We start from the raw sequence: 16,673 nt of genomic DNA on the forward strand, positions 1-16,673 counted from the left end.
TTCTGGGCTTTGAAGTCAAGAAGACGGTCCTATCAGTGATTGACAGCTTTCCCTCTATGACTGTGTATACAGAGATAGATGTCACTGATAGGACCGACTCCTTGTCTTCAAAGCCCAGAATGAGCAAGAATTTAAATGAATGAAATATATGTTATACTGAATCTTTTCCCATAAAACTATATATCAATCTGCTCAGCTCCTCCTGCTCTATAACCTGCTGCTCAGATATTATGTTCTACATGACAGGTTCCCTTTAAGTTTTGACCTCACAAACTGAAGCGCATCTAAGAGGAAATACATTAACTGCTGTAGAAATATTGCTTATTTTTGCACAAGTGGCATTTTTTGCCAAAATTGTGACTTTTTACCTTCCTTGACCCTCGTTCCCTTTGCAAAAAGTGACTGGGGCACGGGTTGGAGAAGGCGGGCCATGGGCAAGATCATTCACGGCCTGACTTATTTAACAACATGTGCACCAAAAAACTGGTACACATTAGACCAGAAATCTACTCTGACCAATGGAATTCTTGTCACTATGCCAGAATAATTATTATAATATTATTATAATTATTTCCAATTAATAATTCTGGTCCACCAGAGGTGTGATTCTAGCCTACCATTGTCATATAAAATGCAAGTCTCCCTGGATTCCCCTTATAGTGCCTGTGTTATATATCTTTGAGAAATATTCAGCTTTTCTTATAGAAATGTATTTTTGCAAAGCCATATCAGTGGGGTGGGAATCACAGGCAAACAAGCAAGAGTACTGAGGGTCAGAGAAAAACAGCATGCTTGACGTGCAGTGCCCTCTGAGCTCTGAACTTGGAGATCCTCAAGGCGTGAGTGAGAAAGCAGGTATAAAAATGTAAAACAGGAATACAGTAAAAGTACAGTGTAGCTTCAATATTTCCAGGTACATACTTGTTGTATGCCCATAAGGAGTTAATAGAGTAGATGTTGTAATACGTGCTGCTGCTGCTTACTGACTTTGAGGTGAGCTTTGCTATAGATAGATTAGACTTGGTAGACAGTTTGTGTCCTACATATTTATTATTTAGCCAACATGTGCACTCATGTATGCTTGTATATGCTGAGAATCAGTGCAGATATTGAATGAGAAGAACGTCTCCTCATTGTTCTCAGCCATAGCTATGAAGCCTTCCCTGTTGTGTTAGTATTTTGCATTTTGTACAGTATCAGCTTATTGTTCTGCAGGAGGCTTCCATCAGCAGCATGGGGCTGGTAATGTAATATGTGACACAGGGCTTAATGTTGATAATAATATTTTCTACAGCTACTTAGAATAATGTATCAGTAATTTACTTGTTTGTTCTTCACAGAATGGGACAGTTCAGTGTGAAACATTAGTCTGTACCGAACCAACGTGCCCAGCTTATTCTGCACCTGCCTTTGCTCCTGGCAAATGTTGTAAAGAATGCCAACGTAAGTGTATTTCTGAGCACACTGATACCAATCTTTTTACTTTTCGCTTCCATACTCTACAGTGATCATGATGATGATTATACTACTATTTCCATTCAAAATCTAAAATTGTTTTCAACTCATTTCCAGCCAGGGGATAGAGGGTGGCTAATGGCATCACATAAAAGTGCTAAAGATTGGAGGGAATAATGTGCCGCCTGCTGTCACGTATATGTATATTAGGCTTCTTCGCATAACACAATTGATAAAAAAATAAAATGGTGAAGGCATAACAGTATGAGCCTGGATGCTTTCTCAGGTTACAGCCTTCGGACTATGTTCACACGGATAAAATCTGTGTGATCAAAATAATTGAGAAATAAGTAGGCTGCTCTGCCTCTGTGAAAAGCTCGGTTTTAGCAGAGGAAAAGCTGCCAAAAATGTACAAAATCTTATCTCTTCTCCATTGATTTCAATGGGGAACGCAGCTAAAATTTGCTTGAAATAAATGACATGCCACTTCTCATGCAGATTTTGAAACAGCTGCATAGAAAATGCGACCGTGGGCACATGTTCACATTTTTCCCATTAAAGTCAAGTGAAGCTGTTGGTAGTATCTTGAATGTAAATTGTGTAGCAGAAAACAGCCATTTTCAACAGTGAAATACACGGTGGATTTAGGTTTTGTGAACATAGCCTTAGGGTTACGTTTAATTTTTATTTTACATAAAGGGCTTGACTCACTTCAGCTAAAGGGGTTGTCTAGGCATTTGATCTTTTTAGGGCATGGTTCTAACTTATGGAGGGAAGCTCTTTTACATAGGACTTACCCTCGCTCCCTGTTGCTGCCATCTCTGCTGCACTGGCGCGCGGTGTAAGTTCTTCCTCCTGGGTCCCAATCGAAGTGGCTACATCGGATCGGGACCCAGGCGGAAGAGCTCGCATCGTGCACCAGTTCAACGAAGATGGCAGCATCAAGGGAGCGAGGAAGGGTAAGTTATATGTAAAAGAGCTTCCCTCTATAGGTTACCACCATACTCTAATTAGACCAAATGCCCAGACAACCCCTTTAAAATCAATAAACCTGTTTAAAGAGCTTGAGTTATTCTACATTATATAGGTTTGAATGTGTTTAGGTAGAACCATGTTTCACAGAGTTTATGCCATTCTTTGTTATTTGCTAAGTTTTAGAAACATTTGAAAGGAAGGTTCCATTGCTGCAGTAAAGAAGACCTGTCAGTAGGATCAACCCTATCAAACCATGCATACTACCTGTTAGGTTTGATCCTGCTGATTAAAACAATACCTCAGTGGCAAATATCCATTATACCATCCCAGAACAAACAGAACTGAATTTCATATGTAAATAAATTTTCCTCCTTTTCCTGAGCTTTAGAACATGGTTTCTTGGTCTACAAAAACAGATTTAAAGAGAATCTGGGAATATGTCGCCTCAGTTTAGGACTATTATCTACAGTAATACATGTGTAGTACTGCAGATAAGAAGTCCAAATTACTATTTTTTATTTTCCTACTGCCAATGGTTCCTCCGCTGTCAGCACTTAAAGCTGCACTGAAATACATTGACAGGACATAATGTAGAGGACTCTTGTGTGCACATGAACAGCAGTCCTGGCTATGTATTTCAACGCACCTCTGAGAGCTGACATTGGGGGGGAGTAGGAAAATAATAGTGATCTGGCCTCCATATCTGCAGGGCTACTTATATATTACTGTAGATAATGGTCCAAAATCTGGAGGACAGATTTCCTTTAAATAGACACTCCACACAGAGCTCATTCTCTGAATTAGCTTAATAAATGTCCCTCAGAGTCCGTACACCTCTCCCACAATTAAACCCCTTGTCACTATTACATAAAGCCCGGGTAGACCCTTAGTATACAGAATCTTTTCATTCCTCCCCCACCAGCATTTTACACAGACGCATGAACCTCTCCCACCACAACGCAGAGCACCCAAAGCAGGGTCTTCCCTTCATCACAACACTTGACGAAGTTGCACCAGGGCAGAGATTGGCAGGGGACTGTTCAAGTTTCTTCATGTTGCTGGTAGGAACAGAGTCCTTCCTCCTGCTGGTATGGTCTTTTCTCGTTGACAGGAGGATTCCCCTGGTTGTGAGCAGAAACCCTCCTCCTCACACCTCTCTGCAGCCATAGAGCCCGCCTCCTCCACATTCTGTACCCGAATGCAAATGGTGGAAAGCCTATCAGCTGACAAACTTTCTACCAATCAGTTCTCCATAGTAGAAGCTCTGAGACTGACATAGAGTAAGAGAAGCCCCTGAGCAACTGTATGAGGGAAACCTCAGCCCTGTGTCATCCTTTCACAGCTAGCAACCTCCACAGGCCCCATAGACGTTGGCTGTACTGTCTCCATGGTAGGTGCGCCACAGGAATCAGAACACTTTTGATTCAAGTCGAATTTATTCAGGCATAGATTGAATCAGATGGTCGATTTAGCTGAATCAGACCCAAATCAAACTTTAAGCAATTTGCTCATCTCTAGTTGCTGCTCATACTTATTCCTCATGTATACTGTATGGCATGCCCAGATGTTTTCTATCAGGCCCACGCTATACAATCGCATCATAAATCTTGGATAAGTTTAGTACACAATCTCATATAGACAAGTATTTTTTCTAGCATTTTTTTTAAACTATTAATAAACATAGCATTTTTGTGGAATGGGGTCACACTGCACTGCTGTAATTAACCTAGAAGTGTTCTTTTAAGATATCTATCATACAAGCTTGAGTATTAAGCCATGCTGCCGACGAAACAAAAAAGCTTCCCTCAGAAGCAAAGGAAATAAATTATTTACACCGCTGGTAGAGTCTATTTTTATCCTTTTTCAAAAATGAATGACGTAGAACATGCAGCCTTGGAGAAAGCTTCTGGGGGAAAAAAGAGCTGCTTCAATCTCATCCGTGATTTAGACTGTGAAAGCATGTGGATGGGGAATTGTGCTAATAAATGCTAATCTAAAGTAATTTTACTCCGTGTAATAGGTAATTGTATGGGGTAGTGTTACTAGTGGAGGGCCTATGACTGTGTTATTGCTGTCGGCAAATGATTACTTGTCTGCATGCTGGAATTTGTGCTTCTTTGGAAACGTTTACCACAGAGTCCTCCTCCACACAGCTATAAACCTGAAGACGCATGCTACTTTACAGCCCACATAGTGCTACATGTCCCAAGTGGCCTAGTTAAATAAAGACTTTAACTTCAGTAAGAAAAAAAACATGTAACCATAGGATAAAAAGCCACATGAATATAAAAAATATCCACACATGTAGGTCCTATTAAATAACTGTATATATCTTATGTTGGTAATTAAAGGGAATCTGTCACCTGCTTTTATCATTTTAAGCTGTCACCATTGCCATGTTCAATAAACTACCTTATTTCCTGCAGTGCTCTTCTTTCTTCATTTCGTGTTGTCATTTTGATTGAAAAAAAGCTCTTTTTCTGTTATGCAAATGAACCTTCAAGGTGCCCAGAGGGGCGTTTTTTTCCATCTCTGGAGCCCAGTGACGCTCCCCTGCAGTGCCCAGTCCGCCTTAATTTGAAGCCCAAGCACGCCTCCTGATCCAGAAATATCCTCCCACAGCTGAGGCAAACGGCGCCGCCCCCTCCGCTGCGTCATCTTTAACCTTCCAGATATGCCCCGTTATTCTTCATGTTAAATTTTCATGTGAAATCTGGCGCAGGCGCAGTGCCGCCGACTGCCTGCGCGATCATAAAGTTCCTGAGGGCAACAGCCTCAAAAGTGTCACTGGGCATGTGCCGAGCCCATTTGCATAACAGAAAAAGAGCTTTTTTATCAAAATGACAACACAAAATGAAGAAAGAAGAGCACTGCAGGAAATAAGGTAGTTTATTGAACATGGCAATGGTGACAGCTTAAAATGATAAAACCAGGTGACCGATTCCTTTTAAAGGAGTTGTCTAGCTTTAACAGCCAGTTTTCAATTACTATTGCAACGTCAGGTTCAGTGTGGGAAAGTTCTAGGTGTAGAGGATGGGAGTGATATTCTGGGCCGTGGCGATAGATTCCGCTCTGGCCCTTCCCTTAGGGTGGCATGCACAGTGAAGGGAGGGTCACACCCTTTCTTCCCCTCGGGTGACACCCTGATTTTTAGGTCTCCTGCCTGGTGGTGGTTGGGCTGCCCTTTTTGTTGGTGAGTTGTGGTAAAGTGCAAGGCTGTAGAACGTTACAGTGCTGCACAATGATCAGGCCAGCTTTTGGGCGTAACAGATGAGCAGTTTTTAACTGAAAACTGTGGTAGTCTGTTAATACACATTTAGAAAGTGAACACAGTTCTTAGACATTGTGTTAAACAATTTTTTACATATAGGGGGTGGACAGTATAATATAGGTCCCTCCTGAGTCCCTTTCCAGATAGCAATGCAGTAATACTACAGTACCCTCTGCAGGATGCAGTCCTTTACCAGATGGCCAGTCTGTCTCTTTAGTATGGAAGGGTGCCTGAAGCTTGTAACCCAACCAAATAGAAGTGAAGTTCATAGCCTGATACAGTGAAGATGAAGAAGGTCACGGCACTCGAAAAGCTAGTTCAATGTTCTTTAATCCACCAAATGTTCAGCAGCAACGTTTCGACAATAGTCTTTATCAAGCTACAAGATAAAGACTATTGTCGAAACGTTGCTGCTGAACATTTGGTGGATTAAAGAACATTGAACTAGCTTTTCGAGTGCCGTGACCTTCTTCATCTTCACTGGTAATTTGGGGGTCTCTGAGGCCAAGACCTGACGCCACGAGCACCGCCGCAAAGTTTTTTTGAATGCTTTCAAGTAAGTGGTGCTGTCCTACCATCCATTTTTTGTTCATAGCCTGATACATGCATCACCTTCACTGGATTTTTCCATGCATTAACCTTTATTATGGCCCCTGTACCTATTAGATTCAGTTATTCTGTCCTTCAGAGGCTGGCACCGGTTATGGTCCCTTTTCCTTTTCTTTCTGCTGCCGGCTCTTGGCTTACACTACTAGGGTATTTATATCTGCTGCTTCTCCATTCACTCCCCAACTAACTCCAACTACCAACTTACACAGACTTGCAGCCCCTCTAGGGATATATGGAGCATCCCTACCTAGCAATTGTTCCTATAGGCTGGCTACTAACCCAGTATACAGCATTCAGGAAAGAAATGCACATTACATACCTCTTTGCAGTGACCATTGGGTCACTGCACTATTCAGTAACAAAGAGGGGGTCCCCATCCAGGACTCTCATAGGTTACATAAACCTTTACTGAAGTCATGAAGGTGATGCAGCACTTCACAGAGCACTCTGCACCTTCAGCCTTCATTGGCTCTATCTGTCTTTTCCTGTTTGCGGAGCATGGATCAATAGAAAGCAAATGAAATCCATTCTCCACTAGAGATGAAAAAATTTCATAAAATTCATTTGAGGGCCAATTACTGATGCAGCCGAGCTAAAGTTGATGGTTACTTTCACACTTGCGGCAGAGTGATCCGGCAAGCAGTTCCGTCGCAGGAACTGCCTGCCGGATCAGGCAATATGCATGCAAATGGACAGCATTTGTAGACGGATCCGGATGCGGATCCTTCTCACAAATGCATTTCAAGAACGGATTCTTCTCTCCGTTTGTCATATGGACAAACGGATCCGTTTAAACAAAAAATTTCACATTTTTACCGGTCTGCGCATGCGCAGACCGGAAGGAAGGCATCGGCATTCCGATATTTTTAATGCCGGATCCGGCACTAATACATTTTAATGTAAATTAATGCCGAATCCCGCATTCCGGCAACTGATCCGGAATTTTGGACGGAGATAATACCGCAGCATGCTGCGGTATTTCCTCCGTCCAAAACGCCGTTCAGTGACTGAACTGAAGACATCCTGATGCATCCTGAACGAATTTCTCTCCATTCAGAATGCATGTGGATGAAACTGATCAGTTCCTTTCCGGTACTGAACCCCTATGACGGAACTCAGTGCCGGAAAAGAAAAACGCTAGTGTGAAAGTACCCTTAACGCATTAAGTAAAAAAATGGAACAGAAAGGTTTACTAATTGTTTTAATGTATTTCAATGGCTTTTGTCACAAGATGGCATGAGATAACACTGTGATATGTGTTATCAGAGTTATCAGTTAATTTTAGCTCAGCTACATCTGTAGGTCAAATCAGCTATACAGTTTGATTTGGTCCCAAACCAATTTGACTAGGGATGAGGGGACCCGTGGATGTTCGGGTTTGCCGGGTTCGGCCGAACTTTGGAACCCGAACTTGACCCGAACTCGAACCCGAACCCCATTAAAGTCAATGGGGACCCGAACTTTGGTGCACTAAAATGGCTGTAAAATAGTCATAGTATGGGCTAGAGGGCAATAGGGGTAAGAGCAGGACATTTGCCCTGCAAACAAATGTGGATAGGGAAATGACTTAAAATAACAGAATAGAAAAAAAATGTAAAACAATAATCTTGAACTAGAAGGCGGAGGTCAAAATGTAGTAGGAGGTTGAGGAGGCTGTAGACGTGGCGGTGTACGTGGAAGCGGCGGTGGAGGAGGAGGAGATAGCCAAGACTGTTTTTGTTTTCCTTTATTTTTTTTTTATTTATTTTTTTTTAAATTTGGGAAGGCCCCAAAACATTGGGAAATGGAAAAGAGATCACAAAGAGAAAGTGCGCTGGAGTATAACAATGGCTGGGTACGGCCGGTATACTTGTCTATTCAGCACAAGGTACGGACAGATCCTGTGGGATCCATGCCTGGTTCATTTTAATGAACATGAGCTTGTCCACATTGGCTGTGGACAGGCGGCTGCGCTTGTCTGTGATCACCCCCCCTGCCGTGCTAAACACACGTTTGGACAATACACTGGCCGCAGTGCTTCCACTGAGCCCCCGCTGTCAGGTGGGAATGCCATCAGCAGCACGTCTACCACTTGTACTTGCGCATCTTCCGATCACGCTCCAGTGTAGGAATTAAGGACGACACGTTGTTCTTGTAGCGGGGATCCAGCAGGGTGGCCACCCAGTAATCAGCACTGGTTAGAATGTGGGGAACTCGGCGGTAGTTGCGCAGGCACTGCAGCATGTAGTCGATCATGTGTGCCAGACTGCCCAGAGGCAACAACAAGCTGTCCTCTGTGGGAGGTGTATCGTCTGTGTCCTCTGTATCCCCCCAGCCACGCTCTAGTGATGCCCATGAGCTGCTTTGGATACCACCCTGCTGTGAACACGATTCCTCCTCCTCATCCTCCAGAACTGTGTCCTGGCTAGACAGTTGTGTACCTGGCCTCTGTTGGTGCAGGAACCCACCCTCCGAGCCACTTGTGAATGACTGGCCTGATAACTGTGGAAATGATCCCTCTTCTTCCTCCTCTTCCTCCTTTGCCACATCCAATTCTATCATCGCCCGAAGCATTTTTTTCAAGGAGACATAGAAGTGGGATAGAAACACCGAGGACGGCGTCATCGGCACTGGCCATGTTGGTGGAGTACTCGAAACAGAGCAACAAGGAATACAGGTCTCGCATGGAGGCCCAGTCATTGGTGGTGAAGTGGTGCTGTTCCGCAGAGCGAATCACCCATGCGTGCTGCAGCTGAAACCCCACTATTGCTTGCTGCTGCCCTCACAGTCTCTCCAGCATGTGCAAGGTGGAGTTCTCCCTTGTGGATACGTTGCATATGAGGCGGTGAGCAGGAAGGCCAAGTTACGCTGCAGCGCAGACAGGCGAGCAGCAGCAGGGTGAGAATGCCGAAAGTGCGCACAGATGGCCCGCACTTTATGCAGCAGCTCTGACATATCGGGGTAATTTTTCAGGAACCTCTGCACCACCAAATTCAGCACATGCGCCAGGCAAGGGATGTGCGTCAAACCGGTAAGGCCCAGAGCTGCTACTAGATTTCGCCCGTTATCGCACACCACCAGGCCGAGCTTGAGGACAAGAGGAATTCTGGTACCTTCAAATAAAGATCCAGGCTCTATAACAGATCACAGTAGTGACCCTGATAGCGTCACCTCGCACTCATGACCAATTTTTGAACTGTCAGTAATAAATCAACAAAAACTTGAGGGGGTTGTTTCTCTTTACAGGGTGATCTTTTTGTCAGGAAGTTTTATCCACTATTATTCTTATCTTTTTTATGCTGTCCAGATCAGTATCATCCATCTAGATATTAGTCCAATCCCGTCGTCAGATCAGTTTTTTCTTTTCTAACTGCGGGGTGGATACATTACATGATCTTATACTACTCAATAAAATATGAGAAGGATAGTCTCTTATTCAAGCCTAAGGGTGCTTGTGATTTGCATCTAAAAATCCATTCTGCTTCCCTTTGGAGGATTTTTTTTATCCCAGTCTCCTTTCCTAGGGGACAAAGGGACCCATTCCAAGGCAGAAAATTTTAGAGCCTTAGCACTTCCTCCATGAAATTCATTTACATGGTCGGCGACTGGCGTGACATTCTTTTTCACTACATCATTTTGATGTTCACAGATTTTTTTTCTAAGTTCCCTAAAAGTCTTCCCTATATAATCTCTAGGGCAGGGACATTGGCAGATATATATCACCCCTTTTGTCCTACAATTAATTAAATCTCTTATGGTGAAAATCCTACCAGTTGCCGAGCAGGTAACTGTCTTACATATAGAAATGAAAGGGCACGCCTTGCATGCTCCGCAGCTAAACACACCCGTAGGTCTACGGTCCAGCCAAGTTCCTGAGGGTGCTAAGGGTACATAGTGACTATGCACCAACCTATCTCTCAGGCTTCTGCCTTTGTGATATGTAATACTTGGATAGGGCATGATGTTATTAGTCACTTCAGGATCCATTTTAAGGATTGGCCAGTACTTTTCTAGTATTTCTTTTACCTCTTTATTTGCAGTGTCATATATTGAGATAACTTGGGTTTGGGCTTTTTCATTTTTATCTTGTCTTTTAGGGGTGAGCAAGACCTCTATGTTTGTGCCCAGAGCGTGCTGAAAAGCCTTCCTAAGGGTTGCCTTAGGATATCCCCTATCTCGTAGTCTGTAGTATAATTTTTTTGATTCTAGATAAGTCCTCCAGAGATGAACAATTTCTGTGCAAGCGCAGATACTGTTCTCTCGGGATGCCCCTCTTTAGTGGGAGCGGATGATGACTCTCCCATCGTAGGCTAGCATTTGTTGCTGTGGATTTCCTAAACACATTACTTGTTAACCTTTCCCCCTGCTTGTAGACTTTTACCTCCATAAAACTAATACACTCAGTCTGGATCTCATAGGTAAATCTGAGGCCAATCTCGTTGATGTTTAGGGTATCAACGAATCTCGTGAACTCATCTCTTTTTCCGTTCCACAGCACAAAAACATCATTGATATATCTTGTCCAGAAGGCGATTTTATACTGCCACCACGTTGTGTGTCCAGAGAAGACCATGTTATCCTGCCACTAGCCCAGGAAGAGGTTGGCATAGGTGGGGGCACAGGCGCACCCCATTGCCGTCCCCCTGAGCTGGTGGTAAAATCGCCCTCTGAACAAGAAATAGTTGTGCTTCAAGAAATATTCCAATAATCTAAGGATAAACTGATTGTGATTTCTTAATGACCTTTGTGATTTCTTTGACCTATAGTATCTCAAAACATAATAAAACGTGTTAACAGATATAACATCCCTGCCAGTGCTTACTGGTCCACATAACAGTGGTTATGTGGACCTTGCCACAGATGGCGTTGCGCAGTGCACACCTGATTGCTGGGAACCTCGTACTGTGGGACAGTCACTGCCATAAGGTTTTTAAAGTCTCCGTCTCCACCAGATAGAATGACAGCATTTCAAAGGGTAGGAATTTTGAAATGCTGGCATTCAAGGCCAGGGATTGCTAGTGGGTATGTGGGTACTTCCTCTTTCTCTCCATTGTTTGGGGATGGACAGCTGAACGCTTCGATGGGACAGTGTGGAGATGCTTGATGACGGTGGTGACGGTGGTGGAGGTGTTGCTGCTACATCCTCTATTTGCAGGGTGGCAGGTGCCACTGTCACTCCAGAGGGGGAGGAAGAGGCCGAGACTGCAGCAAAAGAGGGAGCAGGAGGAGCCTGAGATCTTTTGTGTTTTTTGAGGTGTGTACTCCACTGCAGCTCATGCTTTGCATTTAGATGCCTGGTCATACAGGTGGTGCTCAGGTTTAGAACATTTATGCCTCGCTTCAGGCTCTGATTGCACAGCGTCCAAACCACTCGCGTCTTGTCGTCAGCACATTGTCTGAAGAACTGCCACTCCAGGAAACTCCTTGGAGCTGGCTTTGGTGTGCTCAGTCCCTGGGTGTGGTAAGCAGTAGCAGGTGTACTGGCTAGGGGATGGGCACTCTGCTTTTGTGTGTTACCACCACCTTTTCCTCAGAACTGCACACATCACTCGAATGACCATGATTCCATGTGGGGTCTAGGATCTCATCATCCTCCACATCATCTTCCACCCACACTTCACACCTACCCTCCTTGCCGGTCTGCACACTGCAGAAAGCCGCTGAAGTTGGCACCTGTGTTTCATCGTCATCAGAGACGTGCTGCGGTGGTCCTCCCATGTCCACATCCTGAAACATAAGTGGTTGGGCATCAGTGCACTCAATCTCTTCCACTTCCGGGGCAGGGATAGGAGGATGGCTCACGGAAACCCTGCCAGCAGAGTCATCAAAAAGCATAAGAGACTAATGCATGACTTGGGGCTTAGACTGCTTGGCTGATTTGCAAGGGGGTGAGGTAAAAGACAGATGCCCATGGGCTGCAGGTGCCAAATCTGCACTTTCAGCAGGGGACCGTGTGGGAGACAAGGCGGAGGCACTGTCCGCCACCCAATCTATAGGTGAAACTCGAAAAATTTGAATATCGTGCAAAAGTCCATTTATTTCAGGAATGCAAATTAAAAGGAATTGCATCAATGCAGCTTAAAATTAGAATTTTTATGAAAAGGTTCAATATTCTAGGCTCAAAGTGTCACACTCTAGTCAGCTTCTTAATCCATACTCCCTGAGCAAAGGGTACCTCAAAATTGAGACTTTGGGGTTTCATAAGCGGTAAGCCATAATCATCCAAATTATAACAAATAAATGCTTGAAATATCTCGCTTTGCATGTAATAAGTCTATCTCATATATTAGCTTCACCTTTTAAGTTGCATTACTGAAATAAATGAACTTTGCACGATATTCAAATTTTTCGAGTTTCACCTGCCTCTACCTTTTCTGGCCTCACCATTCATACACTGGTATTCGGGCCTACAAAATAACGCTGAACGTTCTGTCACCTACGTGCACCTGAGGAAGGTGTTTCATTTGGGTGTGTAGCTTGCACAGATCGACCATGTCCTCTCCCTGCAACAGGAGCTCCACCAACACCAGCAGCACCACGACCAGGGCCACGTCCCTTATTTGAAGCTCTCCTCATTCTTTGAGGTCACCCACTGAACTAACAGACGGATTAAATATATTATTTTCCCTGTCACACATTCAGTGCAGGTGTACCTCACACAAAAAATGGGTATATGTCACCCACCGATCTAACAGACAGATTAACTATATTAATTTCCCTGTCACGTATGCAGTGCAGGTTTACCTCACACCAAAAATGGGTTTGTGTCACCCACCGAACTAACAGACAGATTAACTATTATATTTCTGTGTCAGGGGTGCAAAGATGGTGCATTGCACCCACCAAAGATCGCTATAGGTCACCCACAGAATTAACAGCCAGATTAATTATTATATTTCTGTGTCAGGGGTGCAAAGCTGGTGTATTGCATCCACAAAAAAATCACTGTAGGTCACCCACAGAATAAATAGCCAGATGAGATTCCTAACACGCTCCCTCACTTCAGCTGCCTGCTTCCTGTGCCTGCACTACTCAGAGCTGATGGGCGGTGCTACATGTGATCCAGCTTGTATAGAGGCTGGGTTACATGATGCACCGACCACTCACAGCCATGCCATTACTAGGCATGGCTATAATGGCTTCTAAGTGCCCACAGCTTAAAAGCTTGTTGATTGGCTGCCCTGCAGCCTTTCAACAAGCTTTATTAAATGCCTGAACACCGAACTCGAACCCGAACTTTTGCTGCAAAGTTCGGTACGGACCCGAGCTCAACACTAAATTCAACCCAAATTGAAAGTGCTCAGGTGGCCTGGAAAAAGTATTTCTCTCTCTCTCTTTCTCTCTCTCCAATTCTCCTAAATCAAATCAAACTAAATTCTGGTTCAAAAGGATCAGATTTTTTTTAAAGAATTTCTGTTGAATTTCCGAATTTTAGAAGGAATCTATTTGCTCATCTCTACTTCCAACCAAAACAATACCATGATAAAACAGCTTTTATATGTTTTTTTGCAATGTGGTGCTGAGGCTGTTCTGTGCTGCAGTATCACCTCCCTGGGTGAATATATGTCACGGACGTTCCCGCAACAGGTGGCAGGAAATCGGTGAGACAACACGTGGTTTGATCTGGCATGTTTTCCGTTTGGATCAAATGACGTCTGTGTTGTTTCTGGCACTTGCCACACCTTCTTTGCCCAGGTGTGGCTATTAGGGTCAATTAACCTTCTCTATTTATAGTTGCTTCTCCCATAATGCTGTGCAGTTTTTAGCTTCAGTTTGGACCTTTTGGATAGATTGTGGTTGGATCTTGGCTGAGTTCCTGGTGCTTCAATTGCTCCTTTGAAGTTAAGTCTTTCCTTTCCCTTTTGTATTTTGTTTGGGTTCTTTGTGTTTTTCACTATTGTTTGTATTAGGCCTGAAGAAGACTCCTGTTCATCCTTCCTTTTGGAAGAACAGGTAGTCTCGTCCCTGCCATTAGTACCAGAGTCCTATAGGGCTTGATAGGACACTAGGCATTCCTGCGTATGAACTCACCTACCTTTGGGGTCTGTTTATACTGGTAGTCAGTCAGGATTTTGGTTAGTGTTTTCACTAGGAGGTGTCCATTTTCCTTCCCTAGTTCTCAGGCTTGATTCCCTGTTCCCCCCTTTCCTGCTTTGCTTGGAGTGGTGTTTCCCTCTCACAACGAAGTGTGACATTATACCCTTTCTGCAGGATTTTCCCTGACAAATTGAACGCACAAATGCAGTATAATTTCTGGATCACTTATTTGACATGAAATAGCTGTTAACTTACAGATATTCACAGTGTAGATGTTGTGGAGCTTTATATAGTCTTCTGCAGTTAATTTGCACTTGTATTTAACACGTAATTGATAATTATAATTTGAAGCAGCTTTACAAGTACTATCAAATGAAGGGTTTCTTTAAACAAGTGATTATCCCCAAGTTATTTTGCGCTTTTATTTAATTTACCGTTCTTAAATATACAAGAAGAACCTCAATGATTATAGTGCATTCACGCTAACTTATGTGGAGCATTCCTGCTTGTGTTTGCATCTTTTAAATTTTATTCACTGCTATTTGTAAATGATTTTCAATGTTCTTAGGTGGCTAAGTAGTGTGATATAAACTATGCAGACATGGGGTAGAGGACTTTGCTAACTTGTCTCCAGCAGAGAACAGGGTTAATTTCACCCTGATTACCCCCATTTTTGGGGCATTGAATGGCAGGCCAAGCGTGCAGCCCAATGTGTGGTCTTTTTTCATAGGTAATTATTTTAAAATTATTTATTTTTAAAGATTCAATTTTTTTTCTATAACAATTTATTTATTGATCTATTTATTAATAGGTCCTCTTTAACTAAGGAATTCGATTTTTTTTTTTTTTTTTAGGGGATTTTCTATGTTTAGTGATCCTTCAAAGGGAATCTGTCACCATAATTTTGGAATATAATGTACAGTAATACATGAGTAATACTGCAGATAATGAGTACAAATCACTCATTTGCCTACTGCCCCAGGTTCCCCACTGTCAGCACTCAGAGGTGCACTGAAATACACAGTCTGGACTGTGCTGTTCTAACATAATGGAGAAGACTCCTGTGTGCATGCACAGCAGTCCTGACAATTGATTTCAACGCATCTCTGAGAGTTGACCAGGGGCGGATTGGGAATTTAAAGTGGCCCTGGAAAAAAACTAAAAGTGGCCCTATGTTGTGGGCGAGACCAGATTCACAGAAGGTGGGGCCAACATGAGTGGGCAGGGTCAACTCAAGTAGGCGGGGCCATAAATACCATAGCGGGAGCAGTATATTGTGCTGCAATTTTTTATTTGGCTCAGTGCAGCACAACATACTGCCCCAGTAGAACCAAAAACTTCCCTAGAAGCTGCCCCTCTGTGGTGACCAGTGCCAACTGCCATGTCCTGTCATCCTCCTTTCACTCCATATCTAATTCATTACCATACATAAAGGTGTATACAGCACCACATACCTCTTACAGTATATCCAGTGACTTCTCCTGTGATGTAGGATTTTCTCTTTTCTCATCTTCGGATCAAACTGCCATGATGACTTCTCTCAGTGATGTCTCCTCTGATGTAGACATTCTTTTTCCTCATCTTCTCCGTTAGGACCAGACAACACAGGATGACATCTTGTAGCCTTCTTCCATCTCTGCAGAGTATGACACACAGACATCTTAGCGTCCTCAAATTTCCATCATTTTTCCCACCATGGTGCCCTAACATTGTCATCCTGCTGCTACCTTCAATACTGTGCCCACTGTGTTCCCCAATGCCCCAAAAAGATATACTGTAGAAATACTAATGCCCCCTTATTGTGTGCACAATTACAATAATGCCTGCCCCCAGCAATAAAAATGCCCCTGTTGTGCTTCCAGTGCTAAAATGCCCCTGACAGTGCCTCCAGTAATAGTAATGCCCCTACAGTGCCCCCTATAATTCCTCCAGTAATAATAATGCCCTGGTATTAAAAATGCCAACTTAGTGCCCCCAGTAATAATAATGCCCCGTATAATAGTGTCTCAAGCAATATTAATGCCCCCACAATGCCCACAGTATTAATTATATTATGCATTTTGCCTTCAGTAATTATAATGCCCCCTACAGTGCCCCCTATAATTCCCACAGTAATAATAATAATAATAATAATAATAATAATAATAATGATGCACCCACAGTGCCTCCAGTAATAATAATGTCCCTACAGTGCCCCCAGTAGTAAGTATACCCTAGTATTAAAAATGCCATCTCAATTATAATAATAATAATAATAATAATAATAATGTCTCAGTATTAATATTATGTATTGTATTGTGCCTCTTGTAATAATGATGCCCCCTCCCCCCAGTAATGTCCCTATAGA

At 43.2% G+C, this 16,673-nt stretch overlaps 1 protein-coding gene across 1 annotated transcript in view; it reads left to right on the top strand.

Annotated features, from left to right (window-relative positions):
• NELL2 (neural EGFL like 2) overlaps positions 1-16,673 on the top strand; it is a 391,676-nt gene that overhangs the window by 110,884 nt on the left and 264,119 nt on the right. The window contains exon 9 of the mRNA XM_040410664.1: positions 1,341-1,443. Within this exon, the coding sequence (XP_040266598.1) occupies positions 1,341-1,443 (103 nt within the window). The remainder of the gene's footprint in view (positions 1-1,340; positions 1,444-16,673) is intronic.

The sequence above is a fragment of the Bufo bufo genome, chromosome 1 (genome assembly GCF_905171765.1).
Source record: "Bufo bufo chromosome 1, aBufBuf1.1, whole genome shotgun sequence".
Lineage (NCBI taxonomy): Eukaryota > Metazoa > Chordata > Amphibia > Anura > Bufonidae > Bufo > Bufo bufo.